Here is a 17,272-nt window from a genome sequence, read left to right as displayed (position 1 = left end):
TTCCATGGGAGGACGTCTTACTTTGATCAAATCCGTATTAGGATCTCTCGGCACTTATTTTTTTTCGATTTTTAAAGCCCCAAAAATTGTGATTGATAAACTCGAATCTTTAAGAGCAAGTTTTTTAGGGCAACAAAGACGGGAATCGGAAAATTCATTGGATCAATTGGCGTACAATTCTTAATCCTCTTGAGCACGGAGGGTTAAATGTGACGAGTTTAAAGTCTCTAAACATGGCTTTTATTTACAAATGGAGATGGAGATTTTTGACTAATAAAAACGCAATCTGGGCCAACATTATAAAGGCTATTCACGGACCGATCCAAGGTAATAATCTTCCTGTCAAGTCTTCTAATGCTGGGTTATGGGTTTCTATTGTGAAGTGTATTTCTGAGATTCATGAATCTCAAATTATTCCTGTCAATAGCATGAGCCTACAACTTGGTAATGGTCTTTCAACTAGCTTTTGGCATGACCCGTGGGTCGATGGCATTTCCTTCGCTTGCCGCTTTTGATTGATAATTTCAAAGATAGCAACGTGGCTGATCGTTTCACGCCAAATGGTTGGATTTGGTTCTGGAGGCGAGCTCTTCGTGGAGGTGCTGAATATTCTCAATTTATTGATCTTTCTTCGCTGCTTGCAAATGTTTTTTTATCGGATTACCCGGATTTGTGGTGTTGGGCTGAAAACCCGTCTCATAATTATTCGGTTTCAAGTGCCAGACTTCTCATTGATAAGCAGTATCTTGCCCCTTCTTCTCGTGCCACAAGTTGGTGCAGATACGTTCCGATCAAGATCAATGTTTTTATTTGGAGATTGAATTTACTTTGCCTTCCAACCAAAATAAATCTCATGTTGCGTGGAGTTGAGATGGAGAATACAACTTGCTGCCTTTGTAATCTAAGTGATGAAGATGAAGTTCATTTGTTCATGTCATGTGAAACTAGCCTTCAAATTTGGCATAGAATTGGTCGTTGGATCAATTACGACATTCCTTCTTGGTCCTCCATTGAAGACGCTTGGTTATGGGTTGATGGGGTTCCTATAAGCGGCAACCAACGTATTATTCTCAGAATTATAACCATCTCGTTTTTCTGGAACGTTTGGCATCTTCGAAATAGCTATGTTTTCAATGATGCAAAATTCAAAAGATCTTATGTATTTGATAGTATTGTAGTCACTGCATTTGAATGGTTTTATTATTGATTTCATAAGAGTCGTATTAGTTGGACGGTGTGGTTGCAAAACCCTATGAACGCCTTGTAATTTGTTCTTTTATTTGCTAGCGTCTTGCTAGTTTTTTAATAAAATTTCGGCTGTTAAAAAAAAAAAAAAAAAAAAAATGGCACACATGAACCAAACCATGCAAGCTTAAAACACCCCCCCCCCCCCCCAAAAAAAAAAGCTCTAAACATAAACCCAAACTAAAACCTAAGAGCCATAAAATATACATAAAAAAGTACACAATCCACGAGAGAAAACAGAACCAAAACAAGAAAATATCGATTCGAACATTGGTAACAACCCACTTACTTTTTAAGAGGATCGCCTAAACATAAGCATATTGACCCAAAAAGTCTTAAGATAAATTTTGACTCGTCGTATATTTTAAATATAGGCAGAGAAACTGTAAGAAATAATCACGAAATAACTCAACTAAATATATATTATATATTTATATTTAGGAAAAAATACTTAGAACAACATAAATGAAAAAAAAAAAAAAAATATCTGTACAGTATATATATTTTTGGAAAATGAAAAATCGAAAATATTAGAATAATAGAGTAATAATGTGATATAAATGAAAGTCAGCTGTATTGTAGCCGCCAAGAGACAGTACATGTACTCAGGCTCTGAGTACAAGTTATTACTGCATTGACGATCCCAACTCACGAATTTTTATGACTCGTAATCATTGATTGGGTCCATTTCATTTTTTTATATTGTTAGATCGAAATCGAATTGTTTGATGATGATATCTTCACAAAAAATAAAATATGTCGTTTAATTTGATAAATTCTGTACATTATCAATGCTTATTTTTATTTCGATTTTAATAAAATTAAATGTACATAAATCTTAGAAAAAATTTTGGAAAGCAAAAATATTAATTTATTACTCCACTAGTTTATTACTAAAGGTATCGTATTGAATCATGTATTATCGCATGCAAACAACAGATTCTGTTATTGACTCCAGGCATCACATGCACACTTTCGGGAGTTAAATTTTTTCACGTTTAATGCATTCAGTTTCTAGAGATAGTAACCACTTAGACCATATATAACCCTGCATGTGACGTCACAGGCGGATTATACATTTTTTGGCCAAAAAGTACAATCTGCCTCTAACGTGGCAGATGTCAGTTTCTGACCCAAAATAACCCTGACGCCCCAGTTCTGTGTCACCTGAATGTAGGTCCCACCAGTTTTATTATTTTTTTATTTTATATTAAATATGAATACAAAGTATTTTTTATAAAATAAAATGCATATCAAATATAAAAAACATCATAAATTAATATTTCATAGAATTCAACCATTACATAAATTATTGAGTTTGATGTGTTAAAAATGATAGGTTTTGATGGGTTTATATAGAAAAGAATATAAATAATTCAAATAAAAAAAACAAAACAAAACAAAACAAAAATCATTTGAATGAAAATGGTAAAATGAGAGAAAATATTGAGTTTGAGGTGTTAAAAATGATAGGTTTTGAAGAGTTATATATAAAAGAAAATAAATAATTTAAATAAAAAAAAAACAAAAACAAAACAAAAATAATTGAATGAAAGTGATAAAATGAGAGAAAATATTGAGTTTGATGGGTTAAAAATGATGGGTTTTGATGGGTTTATGTAGAAAAGAATATAAATAATTTAAATAAATAAAAAAACAAAAACAAAATAAAAATCATCAAAATACGTGGACCAATCAGATCAACTGACGCGCTTTGATTTTTCCGTGAGAAATGTGACTAACGCCCCGGTTTCGTCACCGGTGACGCCCCACTAGGGGCGTCAGGGGGCGTCACCCGTCGCCATCATGTCTGACGGGACTCCTCTGACGCCGCGTTAAAATTGGTCTTAGAATCAAGGTTACCATAGGCGAAACTACATGGAAGCAGAGGGGGCGCCCGCTCTCAGTGGATTTTTTTTGTAAAAATTTTGGGTTTTTTGACTTTGACTCCGGTAAAAAAAAATTGCTCCAAAACCTACATATTTTGTCAAAAACCTACAAATTTTGGCCAAAATTCTCCAACTTTTGCTCAAAAACATTCAAATTTTGCACAAAAACCTTCATAATTTGCCTAAAAATCGCAACTTTTTTACCTCAAAACTTTCATATTTTGTCCAAAAAAATTGCTACGGTTTTAAACTTTTTTTTCCCTCGTGAAAAAAATTCTAGTTCCGCCAATAGTACTGCTCTATCTGGTTTCGCCTAAAGTCGTTATTGAATTATTAGCTAAGAATATTACGGAGTTGTTTATAATATGATGCACAACGATATATAATTTTATTTAAGGCAAATTGTCTGAAAGAATAACGTAAATTATATGATTTATTAATAAGTTATTATGACCTTTTCGTATAATGCAAAATTAAAAAAGATAACGTAATTTTGAATTTTTTGGCAAAAAATATTACAACTTAAATATTTGAAATTTAGGTAATACTTTCCGGAAGGTAGCCACATCATGTCAATGTACACGCCACATAAACACCATGTTATCGTCATTTTTCATAGTTACAAAAATTCTATTAACTTTACTGGTAATTTTCATATATTATGAGGAAATTTACCCAAATACATTTTTTTTTTAAGTTTTATTTCAAAATACACTTTTTGAAAAAAAAATTGTCTATTTACACCATTAGGTCGACCAACATTATGGTCGACCTCCCCTTTACCTGGTCGACCAAGATAGTTTTTAAGGTGATCGACCAACATTTTGCCTACTTGATGGTCGATTACTTCGATAAGATGGTCGACTCTGAGGTCGACTGACTTGTGAGGCAAAACTCGGTCGACTAGCATTAGTCGACCATAAGTGCATTGTAGTCGACCAATATGTGGGTCGACTAAGAATAAAAACACAATTTTATTGGATAAAATTTATCAAATAAGATTTTATTGATATTGGATAAGATTTTTTGAATGTTAGATAAGGTTTTTGATATTGTTTCACGACTATAAATACTCCTACATTTTACTTAGTTCCTACGCAACGTTTCTTCTAATCTTACATTGTCTACTCATAAAATGTCTAGTTTATCTGCTTCTGTTGTAAGTGATGATCTAAAATTATGTTGTTGTTGGATTGAATTTTCCGAACATACAAAGAGGTCCAATCGTGTTGAGTTTTGGTCGTTGATTACGACTAGTTATTAACCAAAGAGGTCCAAGCGTAAATCAAACGATGGACCAACTAAAGTCAAAATGGTCCTCATTTATGCAACCTAGTCGTAAGTGGAATGCAATATGGCAAAGATTAAGTCGCAGGACTAACAGACTCGAAGGTGCACATGAATTTAGGGGTCGAGTTGAAAGGCAGTATCAACTTGAATATGGGGAAATGTTTGAATATTTTTATGTTTGAGATTTTGTTAGACAACATAATCCTACTTTTTAGTAGTTTTTATTATTTATGTTTACTGTGTTACAATTATGTGTTGTGTTTTTCGACGAGTTATGTAATTCCAATGTACCCTGCCATCCAATTTAGTGAAATAAAATTTAATTGGAACAATAAATATTAGATAATGCCTTATACTACATTTATTACACAACAAATAACACAAATTACAAACATATAACATACCTAACTTATTAATAAACCACAAAGACTTAAACACATGACAGTTAAACAGACAGCATACAAACAGACATACCTAACATCCATGACAGTTAAACACAAAGAAAAAGCTAATCATCACTCAAATTGTATGTCGAGTCAAATTGTATTGAGCATGACTCTTCACGTTTTCCCTTCCCCTTTCCCATCCCCTTCGACTTTACCTTCGTTTTTGACTTGGATTTTGACTTTTGTGTACGTTCTGATAGATCATAATGTGCGGTGCAAGTTGATCTAGTGTGTCCATATTCCAAGCAATGACTGCATTTTTTTTTTTAGATTTGAAATTGTATTTGTCTTCTCCTTGGGACGATATACGAGCATTCCTCTTCGGTCTACCTGATTGTCATTTTGTAACCAATGGCGGTCAGACGATTTGTAGATTTCCTGGATCTATCCATCCAGAAATATGATCTAGCGGTTTAACCCTTTTAGACACACTTTTGAGGTTGCCCGTCAAATGCCTACAACATAGTGCATGAAATACTTCTGGAAATACAATTGATATGCCAGCAGCTATTGCCGGTGCCCTGTCAGATATAATGGTAAGATTCTCAATACAACACCCCGAAGACAGTAGAGATTCTCTTAGATTACCAAAAAATCATGTCCAATGATCAGTGGTCTCTCCTGCCCCAATACCGTAGGCTAATGGAAGGATTCCATTATTAGCATCCATAGCGATCGCAATCAAGTTAGTCCCCAAATAACGACTTTTTAAATGTGCCCCATCGACTATGATTACCGGATGTGCATAGTTAACAAACGAACATGTCTACTTATAAAGTATTGGAACATTATTAATGAATACAAGTTAAGGATTCCATTATTAGCATCCATAGCGATCGTAATCAAGTTAGTCCCCAAATAACGACTTTTTAAATGAGCCCCATCGACCATGATTACCGGACGTGCATAGTTAACAAACGAACGTATCTACTTATAAAAGTATTGGAACATTGTTAATGAATACAAGTAATATTAATAAGTAAATGAAAAGAGCATTAAACATACCGTTGCACCAATGGACATGTAACTCATAACAAATCTGCCTTCGTCGTCCGTTCGAATATTGGTTACGCTACCTGGGTTAGACAGTCTATGATTATATAGATAATTAGGTAGTATTTGAAAGGATTCTTCAAGACTACCCCTCAACATCTCAATTGTGTAACATTTGGCTTTTCAGGCTTGATGGTATGATAAACTAATCTTAAATCGGGCCGACATATCATTCCTGATATCATCTGGTCGATAGACACGACCTTCTTGTTTCATCACCTCTTTCAATATATTCCCTAGGACTTTCTTGGTGGCATGAATTTTGTTTTGCAGAATTTGGGTATTTGGGCACGTGTGTAGATCATTCAACTTCCGTAATTGAAAGTTGTTGCTATCTTGTATACACCTAGCAGTAATTTGCCATGAACTGAAAGGACCCGTTCATATACATTATAAACGATTCACAATAGTTCATTACATCGCGAGGTATTTGACCTCTATATGATACGTTTTACAAACATTGCATTCGTTTTTAAAAGACAAACTTTCTTTACATCTAAAATTGACGGCATGCATACTATTTCATATTACATCCAACTATAATTGACTTAATATTAATCTTGATGAACTCAACGACTCGAATGCAACGTCTTTCAAAGTATGTCATGAATGACTCCAAGTAATATCCTTAAAATGAGCTAATGCACAGCGGAAGATTTCTTTAATACCTGAGAATAAACATGCTTTAAAGTGTCAACCAAAAGGTTGGTGAGTTCATTAGTTTATCATAATCAACCATTTTTGTAATAGTAATAGACCATAAGATTTCATATACATAAACGTTTTAATAAAAATATTCTAAGTGATTGAGCACTTGGTAACCATACTTAACATTTAATCAACGTCGCATATTCCCTTTATTATGAAATCTCACTACACTGTACCAAGTGTAGTCACTGAAATGAAGTACTGTGCAACCGTTGAATACTGGTCGTCCAGTCCGGTTGGGGTTGTCAGGCCCGATAGATCTATCAACAGGATTCGCGTTTACAATACCGCATGTAAATGGTAGTTACCAAGCTATTAGGGAAAAATATGCAAAGTGGTACAACTCAACGTAGAATATGTTTTTAGTACTTGTGTCCATTTCGTAAAACAGTTATAAAACAGTGCATGTATTCTCAGCCCAAAAATATATATAAAAAGGGAGTAATGAAACTCACAATACTGTATTTTGTAGCAATTATGTATATGACGGCACTGAACAAGTGCAGGGTTTGTCTCGGATTCACGAACCTATATTAAGTATATATATTTATATGTTGGTCAATATCTGTCTAACAATTTAGGTCAAGTCGTAGTGTATCACAATCCTAATGCTCGAGACCGACATGCAAAAGTCAACAAAAGTCAACTTGACCCAAAATGACTTCCAAAATCTATACATGTTTATTATATAACTTATATATAGTCGTTTTATATGTTTATTATATAACTTATATATAGTCGTTTTATATATTTAAATATATTTATCAGATCTTATTATACTAAATAATACAAGTCATTTATTAATAAATAAAAATTTATATTTAAATTCATATATGATAAAAAATATACTTTTATATATCTCAAGTAATAAAATTTATAAAATTCACTTAATATCATAAAAATATAGTGGTATGTATTATTAATGTAATTATATTACGTGTGGTAAAAATATCTTTGTACGCATATTTATTTGATAAAATAATATTGATAATAATAATAATGATAAAAATAATAAAATGATAGTTTCAATAAAAATATTAATTTTTAGTAATAAAGATAATTTTAGTAATAACATCAACTGATAACAATTATAATAATCGTTTTAATAATAATATTAAAATTAATAATAATTCAGTTGACCATATCTTTTAATCCGTTCATCGAACCCACACGATTTCTAAATGAAAAGTTATTAATTTTTCTTTAGCTTTTCAACGACATACATATCATATACCTTATCTCAGTAGCATATGTATCAAATTCGTGATTTATCATAAACTATTTAACGACGAAACTAAGCATACAAACATGCATAATCATATATACTCGAGCACTAGTCAGGGATACACTATTAATATATAAAAGATAAGATATGAATGCTCACGTATCAATATTGTGATTCAATATTGCAGGAAAGTACGTAGACGCAACGAAAATGATAAATGTTAGGTTGACCTCACGAGCAATACCCTCGAACAATACCCATAACCTTCATAGCTATAACCCATAATTTCCTTAGCTCTATCCCGTTTGAAAACTTATTTTGAAATTGTCTGAATATAACTCCGTCGTAGTATTTTATGTATACTAATAATATCTTGAAATAATACTAAGTAAATATATATATGTAATTCGATTGAGAGAGTTTAGAGAAATATATTTTCAAGTTTCTATGAAATAATGAAACCTATTGAATTCTATTTATAATAGATTTTTGAATTATTAAAGTGAATTATTAAAGTATGAATTATTAAAGTGAATTATTAAAGTATGAATTATTAAAGTGAATTATTAAAGTGAATTATTAAAGTATGAATTATTAAAGTGAATTATTAAAGTGAAAGTAAAGTAAAAGTAAAGTAAAAGTAAAGTAAAGGTAAAGTTAAAGTATAGTAAAAGTATAAAACTATGTACGTATAATACGCGTATAAATATATTTAATATTAATTTAAATCGTTATATCATAAAACATTTTAGAAAAGTAGAATTATATATATTCATAATAAGTTTCAAGTTTTTAAATTACAGTCTGTTGGTGAAGCATGGGATTAAGTCCAAAGGTTTAATAAACGTATGAAATCATCTTAATGAAAAATGTCGAGTTACTTAACTTGTCGATATCCAACATCTAAGTTATTTACACTCCACATTCTTACTTACTTTACCATTTTTCGAATATTGTCAAAAAGAATAGATTTCTTAAATCACAGTGGACCTCATAACATTGGCCCGTAATCATATCATAATGTATCTGATAATTCAATCATTTGATATTATCTCTTAATTCTGTCGATAAATATATCGAAACAAATACGTTCATGTAAAGTATCATATATCTAATACTTTATTAATGTTTTCAGTTAATATTATATATTATATATACATATCTATATACACATAATTGTTCGTGAATCGTCGAACACGGTCAAAGGGTAATTGATTACATGAATGTAGTTCCAAACTTTTTGAGATTCAACATTACAAATTCTGCTTATCGTGTCGGAAACATATAAAGGTTAGGTTTAAATTTGGTTGGAAATTTCCGGGTCGTCACATGAACAATTTGGTGATATGCATGTAGTTGTATACCTTAATTTGTCTGAGTACTTTGGTTTTATCTGGAACCCTTCAGTAACACACTTTGTACGTAATTGCATAAGAAAATCTTCCTTGTTTTCGAAAGTCTGATTCAATTTAACTAGATATGAGGTTTCATATATAGTCATTGATCTAGGTTTCATTTCGGGTTTGTTGTTAGACAGTAACGGGGGCATGTTCCAAAATATATCATCTGGTTGGGGACTATGAACTTATCCTTGTCATTTCCTTTCAACTCATCTTTAAAAAAATCGTCGTGAAACTCTGAAAGATGGCGGGGACCACTATGTCGTTTACTAAAAACACGAGATGAAACCGAGTGGTCAAAATCAGACCTCTCTTGACCTATCCAATCTAGAAAAGATGTAACCGGACCAAATCGCATCTTGGTAACCAAGCAAAACTCACGTCTACCGCACCTAATGACATGATCTTGGGTAACTCGAAACCATAGCTCTTCTGGCTCCTCACATATTTCGCGTCCATTGATTGCAAAGTTTTTCGGACGGTCAATTTGATTCATTAATAAGCAATGTATGTATCACAGATCATTGTGATCACACTTTATATCTAACCAATGACCAAAACACGTTTCTCTGAAAATCTTTGTCTGAGCCGGAGTGAGTTTGTTTTTAATTTGACGAATAAGCGACATCTTGCTTCGAATGGTGACCTTCGCCTCGAACCAAACCTGTAAACAAACAATGTATATGTCATTATACATATATGTTGATATACAATAATACATACATATACAAAATATACATACACTTAATACAAATACATATACAAATATAGAATATACATACATATACAGAATATACATACACTTAATACGCTTAATACAAATACATATACATATACATATACATATACATATACATATACATATACATATACATATACATATACATATACATATACATATACATATACATATACATATACATATACATATACATATACATATACATATACAAAATACACATAGATATATATACTTATACATTTAACTATACATACATATAGATAAAGTATACATATTCATTTAACTATACATAAGTCGACCTTCATTCTGGAAAACTATAGTTTAATTCTACCATAGTCGATCCTATATGTGGTCGACTATAGTGTATTTTGTTGACAGTCGACCCCTTGTTGGGTCGAATACCCAAATATCCTTCTGCCCTAATTTATTACATCATCACCATCACCATACATTTATACACTATAAGAATTAACAAATATATGTATATGTATAGTTACATATACATATTCATATACATATACATTTACATATACATATACAGTTACATATACATATACAGTTACATATACAAATATATACATATACATATATACACATAGTCATACAGTTACATCCATACACACATATGCATATACATTTACATATACATATATACACATAGACATACACTAACACAAAGACATACAGTTACATATACACAAATATACACGAATTAGGTTTTACCTCCACATCTGTCATCTTTGGCTGACGATCGAATTAGGGTTTATCTGCAATTGAGTGAATCTGCAATGAATCAGGGTTGATGGTTCGTATCTAGGGCTTGTGGAGCGAAAAATTGTAATTTGAAATGTGGAACTCGCTATTTCAGTGTTGTGTTTGTATACTCGACCAATATTAAGGTCGCCCGTGTAATTTAGGGTCAAATACAGTGGTTGACCGACCTAACATGGTAGTCAACCATGTCAGTTTTAAACTAAGGTCGACCACATTGAAAATTGTGGTGGTCGACCATACAATATGGTAGTCGACCCTAATGCTGGTCGACCTAATGGCGTAAATAGACAATTTTTTTTTAAATAAGTGTATTTTGGAATAAAACTTAAAAAAGTGTATTTGGGCGAATTTCCCTATATTATGTTACATTATTGAACTCTTTAATCATTAAATATTCATGCATTTTTTATTTTGGTTGAAATTCCCTTATCGAATTTAAACTTAAATTTAGCATTAATTATGAGTCCGATTTAAGTGTTGATTACGAGTTCGCGGGTGGGTGTGTGTGAGATATATGTTGAAACATGTGAGTTTTATACATTTAAGTTGGATGTAGAACCAAAAAATTATTGATTAAAAAACAAATCAAAAGCACATGTTCTAAAATTTTACACTTTTAATAATTATAGGAACCAACAATATATTGGTTCTACAGTATAACAATCTCATATTCAATACATAATCAAAAAACTAAAGAACCAACTAAAGTGCATAGAAATACACTTGTGTGCACAATGGTACACATTAAAAAAGTTTTGTATTTGTGCACAATGGTGCACATTAAAAAATATATGTATTGAACATTTGGCTATATATATATATATATATATATATATATATATATATATATATATATATATATATATATATATCATTTTTTTTGAATTTTTTTCCAACATTAAGATCTGATATTGCTTTAAACATACATATATTTCGATGCAATATCATTTATATTTTATCAGCTTTTACCGAAACGAAGACATTCAAATGCATAATTCACGAGAAAAACGATAAAAGTAAACGCGAGCTTGAAGTTTGAAGAAATGATAATAAACGACGAATTTAAACCAAAAATATATCAAAGATAAACGTTACTTGAATACAAGTCCAAGATGATCGAAGAGAAAGAGTTCAAATGAAAAGTTCCAAGTCGATACACGTAAACACGGGATCAACAAAGAACAAACGAAAACATAAAATAAAAAAATTGCCGTTTACTCTTACGCGGATCGCGTAGGTAACTACGCAGAACGCGTAGTATTTAAGTCCTACGCGAAACGTGTGGGTGTCTACGCGAAACGCGTAAGGTTGAAACTAGATTCAGATTCAAAATGCAAATGGGACGGTCGCTTTTTGGGTTTAATATTACAACATTTCAGCTTTACAGATACAAAGGAGAATATACAGAGAGAATTCACCTACTACTTTTGATCAACTTCTCAGATAATATATACGCAGTACTAGTGCAAGAAAAAGAGAGACACATTTCACACATACAATTTAACACAGTAAACAAATTTAAGTCAGTACACATCAATATTATTTTCTAGTATCTTTTGTACTCTGTATTAATTTCAGTTTCAAGATTCAATTTTTAGGATAGTTTCAGTTTTAAGGGTGTATTGTTCGTGATTAAGGGTATTATTGTACGAGTACAAGGGGTGTTGTTATTGTAATTTTCTACCGTTTAAAGTAAATGAGAGTGAAGATTTTCGTAAGTGTATCCTATTAAAATTATCGTTATCAATTTTTATCATTATTATTATGTTTGTATATTTATATTTTCATGTTTACCCTAGTATAATGAGTAGTTAATTTCCCTAGTATTTGCTTAGATGTAGAGCCCCTAGTGAAATGGATTGTTATCATTTTTAAGAATTAAAATGTAACTTTAGTATTTTTAACATTGAGCCTAATTAAAAGAACCATTATTATGTATTTGGATATTTAATCCCTGCCACTTAATTTGTTAGATTAAAATAACAAAAGTTATTTTTATTTATATAAATTAAGCTTCAACATTAAAAGTGATCTAGACGAACTTATGACTAATTTACTAACACTAAATTAGAAGTAAGGTTCGGTGGTTTGGGTAATATCATTAGTCATATAATAGTGAAATTGTAAAAAGGGAAACCGTTATGATTTGGGTTTTGGCGAAAGTCAAAACTGGGTTGGGTCTCAATTTAAATACTTAAAGACTAGTAACTATCTAAATAGAATCCGATGAAAATTAGATTTAATTTAGTTAGTCATAACTTTATATTTATTCGAAAGAAAAATATAAAGTTTATTACTAAAACATTTTAAATAGGGCTTAAACTCAAAAACAATCCATGGATCTAGAGGTGACACATTTAAGTAAACACCCCCATTTATACATATTGTAAAATAATAATAATTATTATTATTTACGTATTATTATTATTATTATACGCTAAAATTAAAAATATTTATCAAAATACTCAAATCTGTACCAGCACTGTTTGTCACATCGATTATATCATACACGGATCGTGTATATATCACACGATACGCGTACGTTTTAAAACATACGCGGAACGCGTGCATCATTACGCGAAACGCGTAAGTATAAATACGAGCACTGTAGCAAATTAGGTTAAAATCTTAGTTTTTAAATTAAAATCTTTATTATTATGTTTAAGTAATTAATTTATAATTAGTATTAACTATTATAAATTTCTTTAATACATGTTTTAATCTTACTAGAATTCATTTAAATCTCAAAGTTTTAATTAAAATCTTTATTATTAATTTTAAGTAATTGGTTTATAATTAGTTAATTATTATAATTTCTATTAATTTATTTTAATTATTTAGTTAATTTAAATAAATTTATATATTATAATTTATTGCTCAAAACAAAATTCTAATCAATTAGTTTTATTAAAAGTTATTATTTTATTAATTATCATTTAGTAATAAACTTATTTAGATCACAATTAGTATAGTTTCAATTAATTCATTTTTAAGTTAATAATTATAAATAATGTATTCGTATAAATTAATAAGTAATATAATTAAGTTAAGATTAAGTTATATTTTATTATTATTATGTAGTAATATAAACTCCTAATCCAAAACCCCCTTTAAATAAGTTTAACTTCAAAGACTATTAAAAATAATTTAAACACTGTCTCTCTGTGGAACGAACCAGATTTACCTATAAAACTAAACTATGCGAATAGGACTAGTTGCCTATATGTGTGAAACCAACCTGAATTCATTAAAACACCACATATACAATAAATCAATTCGTGTAACAAAACAATTCAAATCCGTTCATAAATAAAGGTACTATTTCAAACCATCAAGATCACATGAAAATATGAACATTTATAAAAGATACTTTGTGATGAATGTTATTATTTTGACGGGAAAACGGTCGAAGAAATAAATGATAACATGCATCATGAGTAATGTTTTAATTAGAGGTTTTTTTATCGTATTTTTTCATCTTATGTGAAGGTTTTTTTTATCAAAATTTAGTCCGATTTAGAGTTTAGGGTTTAAAGTTTGGCGTTTAAAGTTTAGCGTTTAAGGTTTAGTTCCTAAACCCAAAACTCTTAACCCTATCGTAAACTCTAAACCATTAGTGTTAAAAATTCAATCTAAACTCTAAACCCTAATTTCTAATTTCTAAACCATAACCTTAATTTTCAAACTCTAATTTCTAAACCCTAATTTATGAACTCTAATTTCTAAACCATAATTTCTAAACCATTAATAAAAACCTTTAATTAAAACATTACATATGATGTATGTTATCATTTATTTTCTTCGCGCATTTTCCCATCAAAATAATAACATTTATTACCAAATATCTTTTTTAAAAGTTCATATTTTCATGTGATCTTAATGCTGTGAAATTTTTTTTCTTTCAAAAAACCGAAAAAAATTATTCCCCCCCACTCCAAAAAAGTGTTTCACTCTTGATTAAAACACTATATATATATATATATATATATATATATATATATATATATATATATATATATATATATATATATATATATATATATAGTGTTTTAAACGAGAACCATAAAAAAGTGAGAACCGCGAGAACTTTTATTACAAAGATTTTCACATGTGAAAAGATTAAATCACTCATAAATGTTTATGAATAGTAATAATGAACATAAAATAGTTTGAAAAAACTTATATTTTACCAATATAATCAAATATTTAGTTTTTCGTTCACATGTGCATATTTGTTTGTGAGCATGTGAACATTTCATATAATTAACAGTTTAACATGTAATTTACGGTAATGAACATATGTTTGTTAATGATATGAACATTAATTAACATTTGCATGTAATTTGTTGTATTTAAATGCATAAAAAGTATGAAATAAAAAAGTTCTCACAGTTCTCGCCTTTTTTGTGATTCCCGTTTGAATCACGCCCTATATATATATATATATATATATATATATATATATATATATATATATATATATATATATTTCGTTTCTAATCAAGAGAAAAGTGAATTTTTGGGAGAAAAGGTAAGTAAAAGATTATACACATATAATCTTATTCTCTAAGCAAAAATAAGTCAAAAATATTTTAAATATATCAAAATTTACAAAAAAAAAAGAATATCATTTTACGATAAAAATGTTAAGGTTTTCAACATAATCAATAACAATTATTACATATAATATTTTTAGGGTATAAAATTGTATCATTCACCAGTTAAAAATTATTTTTTCTAAAACATTCATCATGAATTATATTCTTCTCATTATAGATTTTGATAAAAAACAAAAGTTGTTCGTAAATTTTTTTTCTCACGTATATCATGAAATTGTATATAAATATAATGATAAATACATAAATGAATGGAAATAATAACATTATTTATAAAGAATGTTTTACTTTCCTCTTCCCCCGTTAAATATCATCTTTCCTTAAATTATATATATATATATATATATATATATATATATATATATATATATATATATATATATATATATATATATATATAATGATCCTGAGAGAACTAAGGATGGAAGCGATATTAATGCACATTCACTTTTCATATGCACCTATTCTTTTTAAAAAAATTCAAAAAAAATTTTACAAAAAAAAAAAATCGATAAAAAATCCATGTGAGCGCAGACTGACACGAAGCTCAGTCTGTGTCACACAGACTGGCACTTGGCTCCCACACCGACTAACAAGTAGCTCAGTCTGTGCCACACAGACGGACACGTGTTAGTTTATGCTGGCGTGATTATTTTTTTAAAAAAATCTGAAAAAAATTCGAATTTTTTTCTTCGTAAATTAAAAAAAAAAAAAAATGAATTTTGCTTTTCAAAGAATAAGTGCATATAGTAGATGAATGTGCATTAATATGTAAGTTTTCTATTTTCTCTCCCTACCTAAGTTCTTGATGGATCATCTATATATATATATATATATATATATATATATATATATATATATATATATATATATATATATATATAATAATAATTTTTACATATTGTTACCGTGTGTATTTGTCTCTTCATATTTTGTAATACATATTGCATTGTTGTATTTTTGTTGTTCATAATATGTGAATATACGAATTTGATAAAAAAGAAAATATAAAGTTGCATAAGATAACTTAGATCAATTGAGATACAAAAGCACATTGTTTATTATTACTACTAGTTTTGTGAGTCCGTGCGTTGCACGATATCTGTATAAATTAGTAGTCGATAATGTTAATCTATATATTTACCAAATGTATAATACAATTACAATAAAAAAATCATTCATTACTGATAATATTTTAATCGAAAACATTAGTATTAAATACTAACGCATAGATTATGAGCCCGTTCGTTGAAATTATTTTAACTTCAATTGACAAATAATCGATAAAACACCAAACATTAGCCCATAAAAAGTTTTTTAAAATCGACAATTAAGAATATTATTTTATGTACATCTCTAATTGAATATATATGTTTTTTGTACAAACTAATTCTATCATGTCAAAATCTCAAACGAAGCAGAGCAGACGTACATCAAAATACCAACAAGAGTTTTATCAAATAACTATTTGTAACTTCAATTGACAAACACGAGCCCGTACGTGTATATAATATTATACAAATATTATATTAACGTAATTTTAATAATGCATGCTCAAATTGTATATTAATTTTATATTATAAAATATTATTTATAAATTTCTTGTATATTTATAAATTGTATATTAAAAAAGTGAATTTTTAGTGAATGAATTTCTTGCTTTTCCCAAAAAAAAATATAAAATATATTGTAAGTGGTTTTCAATATATAACAATTTATATATACAAATATTATCAATATTTATATTAAATCATTGTATAGGTTTAAATATAAATTTAAATTATTATGATATTATCTAGTTTATTAAAACACTAATTTAAATTTTATTATAATAATATTTATTGTTTACCAAGGAATAGTTTAGATAGTCTCTAAAATAATTTC

The 17,272-nt window shown here is 29.0% G+C and overlaps 1 protein-coding gene across 1 annotated transcript; it reads left to right on the top strand.

The window, feature by feature from the left end:
* Window positions 1-233: 233 nt before the first annotated feature.
* On the top strand, window positions 234-1,207 carry LOC139902368 (uncharacterized). The gene is made up of 2 exons (XM_071885002.1): window positions 234-444; window positions 531-1,207. The coding sequence occupies exons 1-2, from the start codon at window positions 234-236 to the stop codon at window positions 1,205-1,207; spliced, it is 888 nt and encodes a 295-aa protein (XP_071741103.1).
* Window positions 1,208-17,272: the final 16,065 nt, after the last annotated feature.

Source organism: Rutidosis leptorrhynchoides, chromosome 3, assembly GCF_046630445.1.
Source record: "Rutidosis leptorrhynchoides isolate AG116_Rl617_1_P2 chromosome 3, CSIRO_AGI_Rlap_v1, whole genome shotgun sequence".
Lineage (NCBI taxonomy): Eukaryota > Viridiplantae > Streptophyta > Magnoliopsida > Asterales > Asteraceae > Rutidosis > Rutidosis leptorrhynchoides.
The sequence above is the reverse complement of the archived record's forward strand: the minus strand, read 5'-3'. Positions and strand labels throughout refer to the sequence as shown.

Coding starts and splice junctions, on each gene's coding strand:
- LOC139902368 (XM_071885002.1), top strand. CDS start 234: ATGGCTTTTATTTACAAATGGAGATGGAGATTTTTGACTAATAAAAAC. Junction 445..530: donor TAGCATGAGCCTACAACTTG/GTAATGGTCTTT, acceptor ATAATTTCAAAG/ATAGCAACGTGGCTGATCGT.